At 45.4% G+C, this 6,000-nt stretch overlaps 1 protein-coding gene across 3 annotated transcripts in view; it reads right to left on the bottom strand.

The window, feature by feature from the left end:
* Positions 1–258: 258 nt before the first annotated feature.
* Positions 259–6,000, bottom strand: part of RMDN2 (regulator of microtubule dynamics 2) — an 86,129-nt gene continuing 80,387 nt past the window's right edge. For all 3 annotated transcript variants that reach the window (XM_028496928.2, XM_028496927.2, XM_028496926.2), the window contains exons 12-13: positions 3,384–3,571; positions 259–344 (exon numbers count right to left, since the gene is read on the bottom strand). In XM_028496928.2, the coding sequence (XP_028352729.1) occupies positions 3,484–3,571 (88 nt within the window). In that variant the 3' untranslated portion in view covers positions 259–344; positions 3,384–3,483. The remainder of the gene's footprint in view (positions 345–3,383; positions 3,572–6,000) is intronic.

Genomic DNA, 6,000 nt, shown 5'->3' with positions numbered 1-6,000 from the left:
CTGAATGTCCTCCACTGTGTAAGACAGTTGTAGTGAAGCAGCAATATGCTGGGTTCCCCCAGGCCCTCAACTCCCCATCATGTAGGCACCACAGTATGACAGAGGCAGGAATGAAGCATGAGTCAGTGTGGCCGGCGTCCAGCCTCTCTGGATCACACCTGGCACAAGTGGAGTGTCCCGACTGAAAGATCCTCTTTCTGGCAGAGGCAGGGTGGGAGTTGACACACCTATGGGCAGACCAGTCAAAGGGCGGGAAGGAACCAGTCCTCATAAAGACCCACTCCTTCAGCACAGTGGAACTTCCTGTCAGGGCCACTGCCAGAAGTCTTCCTGAGTAGATAATTCTGAAAAGTAAAGAAACACCAGTGTTCTCTGTAGTCATAAAAAGGGAAAAGATAGCTGGAGGGATAAACATCCCAACCAACAAATTCTTTTTATGGGATGTCTGGCTTTCTGCAAATTTTTACTGAACCAAGACATGTGTTCTTTTAAAATTAATACATGCAGGGCAAAAACTCAAAACAATATGCTGATTTATTTCGTAAAGATAATTCCCAGGCTAACTGTGGTTTGTTTTACATTGTCAACAAGAGTAGGGAGTGAGTGGGGAGGAATCTTGTAAAGTCTTAGAGATGAAAAGTTTGGGTTCACATGAAATGACTACTCTGAAATCGACTAAATTAAATCTCTGTCTCTGTCTCTCCCTCTCTTGCAAATTTAATTTACCTTTAAAAGGATTTATTGAGCACCATGGAAACAGAGAAGCAAGATAAGATGAGATGTCTTTTAATGTATTTAGGGAATGAATACATGTGCATATGGAGTAGTTAAAAATTCAAAGAAATATAGAAACGAATAACAATGTAAGTAGCATAGACTGTGTTGTGAGAGGTCAGAGAACTCAGGACTGGTCATTGGGATTGTATCAAGAGGGGCTCCTATAAGTGGAGAAGAGCCAGGGAAGAAGAGGGAAGGACACGTGGTTTACAGCTCCCTTTTCCCAGCAATGTTCCAGTGCCATAGGCTCAAATCTACCTGCTCAACTTTCGATGCAGGGGATGTCTGAAGATCTGTTTGGATGATCTCACCATGGGACGGGGGGAAATCAGAGCTTCTGTCAGATTTTTTTAAATGTATTGCCCATGTTAAGGCAAGAAAGAAAAAGTAACAACTTGCCAGCAGCTGACAAGGATGCTTTTGGCTGTGGGATTATTGAATTTCGTGTCATGGAACTAGACAGAGCAATTGAATCACGGAAGGAAGACACCCAATGAGCACATGAAATGATGCTCAAATAATTAGTCATAATTAAAACCACAATGAGATGCCACTACACATCCATTAGAATGGCTAAAACTAAAGACTGAGACTGACCATGACAAGTGTTGGTGAGGATGTGGAGAAGTGGATCTCTCAGACATTTCTGATGGGAATGAAAAATGGTGCAACTGTCCGAAAAACAGCACGGCACTTCCCTGTAAAGCTAACATACACTTACCAAGTGACACAATTCCTCTTCTAGGTTTTTACCCCACCCTCCAAATAAAAACATGTCCTTAGAAGGACTTGTACCTGAATAGTCATATCAGCTTCATTCATAATAACCCCAAACTGCAAACAACCCCAAACAGGTGAATTGATAAACAATTTGTTGCATATTCCAGCTATGCAATATTACAGCAACAAAGTGGAATGAACCATTGATATACCCAATAAAAATAGATGAATCTCCAAAATGTGCTCAGTGAAAGAATGAGCTCATTTATTCATTAATTGTTAAAAACAAGTAACCTATAGTGACAGAAAGCAGATCTGTGGTTGCCTGACCCTGGGGTGCAGGTGGGAGATTGAGTGGGAAGGGACACGAGGGAACTTTCTGGAGTGATGCACATATTTTATACCTTGATTGTGGTAGGGGTGACACTGGCATAAACCTTGGTCTAAACTCATCTAACTGTACACTTGAAATGGTTGCATTTGGTTGTGTGTAATTTATACCTCAATAGGGAACTGAGGCTGACTCATAGGCTGGCAGATGTGGTGCACATTCTGCTTGTTTGGATGATTCTTTTGAGACCTGACTCAATTCACTGGCTCCTCTCTTGATCAAGAACTTCAGTTGGGGTCTAGCTAACTGTGTTCAGGAGAGCATTCCTCCCGGGGCCCATGTGTCCCAAGGAGGGTCCCTGCTCTGACAGCATGTCCAGCCCAAGATGGGGGAGAGAGGTCAGGAGGGGATGTGCAGCTCTCGCTTCCACAGCCCCAGCAAGCTGTCTCCTTTGTAAAGAAGCCCAGTGTTGACCGTACCTAGCTGAGTCAGAGAAAATCCAAATAAACTTTCCCCTCACACTGCAATTTTTTGGCCAACTCGGTGAGCCAATTAAAGCAGTACACGTTTAGGGGGGATTTTCAACTGTGAGATAGATCATAATCTCCATTAAGTATGTTATGAAGCAAATTACAGTTATGGAGCAGTGGAAATTCACATAATTACAACAAAATTAAAAGGGAAACAAAGTATGACTAGGAGCAACATCTTTTGGAGAAATTACCACAACCAGATGTAAGTAAATTGTACCCTAAAGGCACCTTTCCAGGCCATTCCCATGAATTTGTCTTGTACAGATCCTAAACTCCCTATCCAAAGCCCATCTTATTTATTTATTTATTTATTGGGTCTTCGTTGCTACGCGCAGGCTTTCTCTAGTTGCGGCGTGAGGGCCTCTCACTGCGGTGGATTCTCTGGTTGCGGAGCACAGTCTCTAGGCGCGTGGGCTTCAGTAGTTGTGGCTCACAGGCTCTAGAGCGCAGGCTCAGTAGTTGTGGCACATGGGCTTAGTTGCTCCGTGGCATGTGGGATCTTCCTGGACCAGGGCTCAAACCTGTGTCTCCTGCATTTGCAGGCGGATTCTCTTTTTTTTTTTTTTGCGGTACGCGGGCCTCTCACTGCTGTGGCCTCTCCCATTGCGGAGCACAGGCTCCAGATATGCAGGCCCAGCGGCCATGGCTCACGGGCCCAGCCGCTCTGCCGCATGTGGGATCTTCCCGGACCGGGGCACGAACCCGTGTCCCCTGCATCGGCAGGCGGACTCTCAACCACTGCGCCACCAGGGAAGCCCGGCAGGCAGATTCTTAACCACTGCGCCACCAGGGAAGCCCTCCAAAGCCCATCTTAAATACTGTTTTCCCGTCCAATGATCCATTTCCTCCACTGTGGGAGACACATGTATGATGTTGGCTAAGTTAACGATTATACAAATTTCAAGAAGTCTATCTTTGTTTGTAGAAGTCTAGCTGTTTAGCTGCCTTAAGCACTTTTTAGGAAAATGAAAACAAAAGAAACGGAAACAAAGAGTTAGTTCCTGAAGGACATTAAATCTTACATGGTTTACGATTGATTGTATGGCTCCGAATATGATTTCTTTCTTCACTGCACAGGTCCCGGGCTGGGAGTCAGGACACCAGGGTCTGGTCCCTGCTCTCTCATGAACTAGGTATGTGACCTCCAGCAAATCTAACCTTTGTTCCAGTCCCCTCGATGGTCAGAGAAGGATGGCAGCACTTTCTCAACCTGTCTCAGCAAGTAAAAAGCGTTCATTGAAATTATTAGGCATGGTAACACTCGGAAAAATTAAAAGTTTAATACGAACGTAAAGCAGGCTTTATTTGGCATTTAAAAGAAAACTTTTAAAATGTTAGAAACATGATATATGTGCTGTCACTATACGTATACGTTGTAGGACCAGATCTCTCAAGCAATAAAAATCTTCGGTTATCTTTTTATTTTCCAATCTGTTAACAATGAGTGCAAGGGCTAAGTATCCCCCAAAAGCAATACTCACCCCTACCAGGTTGTCAGGGATGGCCCTTTAAATCATTTTAAGCTTCACACTAGAGTATTGCAGGAGTTACTTTATTGCTAGAACAACAGACTGAAAACTAAAGTCTAGAAATGGAATAAAATTAAAATTTCAAAATAAAAAAAGTAATTGAGTCATAGAAATGTCACAAGGACTAACCCTAGTATGTGGTCTGTATTTCTTTGAAGGAAGGCTTTGCCAACAAGATAATTAAAATTTAAAAAAGATGTCTGTATTGCTTTTAGGCGAGTAAGAGAGCATCTCGAATTTGCAGTGGAAGTGCTGGTCTTCGCATTGCCTCAGGCTTGCTGTCTCTTGTCTGGCCCCTGACCTGCCAGGCTTCTCCATCTCCTGCTCTGCCTCTCCCTTCCCTTTGCTCACTTCTCCTCTCTCTCTTTCTCTGCTCTCTCCCTGTCACATCACATCTGAGGATAGAAATGACTCTCCGTTTTCTCTTTTGGGAATCTTGGGAATATGAGAAGTGTTTTTCTCTTTCTTGAGGTGTTTGATTTAGCTTAACACTTGTTATGCGAGTCCCTACAGCTAGACAGGCAACGCGAAGGTGAGGGATGGATGGTCCTTGCCTCGCCTGGCTGAAGATCTTATGGTTGGGCTAAGAAAGAACCCCAAAAGTGCCCTGCTATTTTGAGGAGGGAGAGAGCACATCTAGGCATGTGGCTCAGGAAGGTTTGGTGTCAGAACTTCCATCACTTGAGCCAGGCCTGGAGTGGCAGGGAGAGATTTCCACAAGTGGGCACGGGGGAGGGAAGGTGGCCCTAGAGGATGAAAAATCCCAAGCCAGAGGGCAGAAGAGCACCAGGCAGGTCTGAGCAACAATCAGTCCAGTCTGGCTGGGACACAGTGCATGTATGTGGTGAGGGGTGAGGGAGGCCTGCTGGAAAGACAGACTAGGTGGGAGCAGGGGGGCACAGGGCATTCTTGAAGGCCTTGCTGAAGACCCTGGCCTTTATGCTGCAGGTAGTTGGAAGAATATGGCGAGATACTGGTATTAGTCTGCTCTTATTCTGGGCACTCACTTGCCTGGCTTTTGCCCACCTCCCCTGCTCCTTGTCCTTCCCCGCCCCCTAAGAGCACCCCAGCCCCTGCACCGGGAAGGCTTGAGGGGCCCCTCAGCCTGTAGTGGATGTGGCGGGAAGGATGATCAGTGGGCAGCTTCCAGCCTCCACATCAGTGGCCCCAGTGACAGCTCGCTCCTGGGGCCTGCACTGAGCTTTAGACCCTGACTTGGGCTCCAAAGAGAAGGACATGAACAAGGTGCTGCTTGGTCTTCCGCTCAGGGCCCACCACGATCCGGGCTTCCAGGCTTTCTGGGACCTCCTCATGGCTGGGGTGTGATGTGGCTGGGAACTGGAGGTGACGAGGCTGGGCAGAGCTGGACCAGCCGTGCAGCAGGGCTGCCCAGCCTGGCTCACTATGCTCCAGGTGCTGGGGTTCTCCCACGGCTCACTCACCCTGGGGAAGCAGCGCAGCCGAGGAAGTCACCGCACACCATTAGGAACAGCAAGCGAGGCTGAGAGGAGCTTTTCTAAACCATTCGAAACGAAAACTAAATGTCAATCCATCATGCTAGGGGAAAGACCAATGTATCTATCCTATATCCTCTCTATAGAAAATGATGTTAAAAAAGTTAACGTCTTAAGATGAAGTGAACAAAGAGTATGTGAGAAAACATAGTAAAAAAGTATCCTAGAGGTGTGCCACAGAGTTAATAAGTAATAATGATATGTTATTTTTCTCGGTGGCATTTGTCAGCTTTTAAAACTTTATAATTGGTGGTGATGTCTCTCATTCGAAATAAAGTTACTTTCATACCTAATTTTGTATTCTTTTTCTTAACCAATACTCCAAATTGTATAAGCTTGAGGCTCACAAACTTGGATCAGTCCTTGGATGACTCCATATTAGCTCAATATACATGTGATTAATTATGACTGCTGGGTACCCTGAGATCCTAGGGCTGAAGAACATTAAGGAAATAAAATGCATTTCAAGCAAAGAGACAAAATAAATAACTGAATTGGTAGCTTCGCTGGAAAATCACTATCTTCATGACTGGAACCTTTTAAAAATTAGGACAGACAGTGTTAGGCGCCAGACTATTTCCACACTACACTATAGT

The sequence above is a fragment of the Physeter macrocephalus genome, chromosome 12 (assembly GCF_002837175.3).
Source record: "Physeter macrocephalus isolate SW-GA chromosome 12, ASM283717v5, whole genome shotgun sequence".
In the NCBI taxonomy this organism is placed as follows: domain Eukaryota; kingdom Metazoa; phylum Chordata; class Mammalia; order Artiodactyla; family Physeteridae; genus Physeter; species Physeter macrocephalus.
Note: the sequence above shows the minus strand (reverse complement) of the source record. Positions and strands in the feature narration are given on the sequence as shown.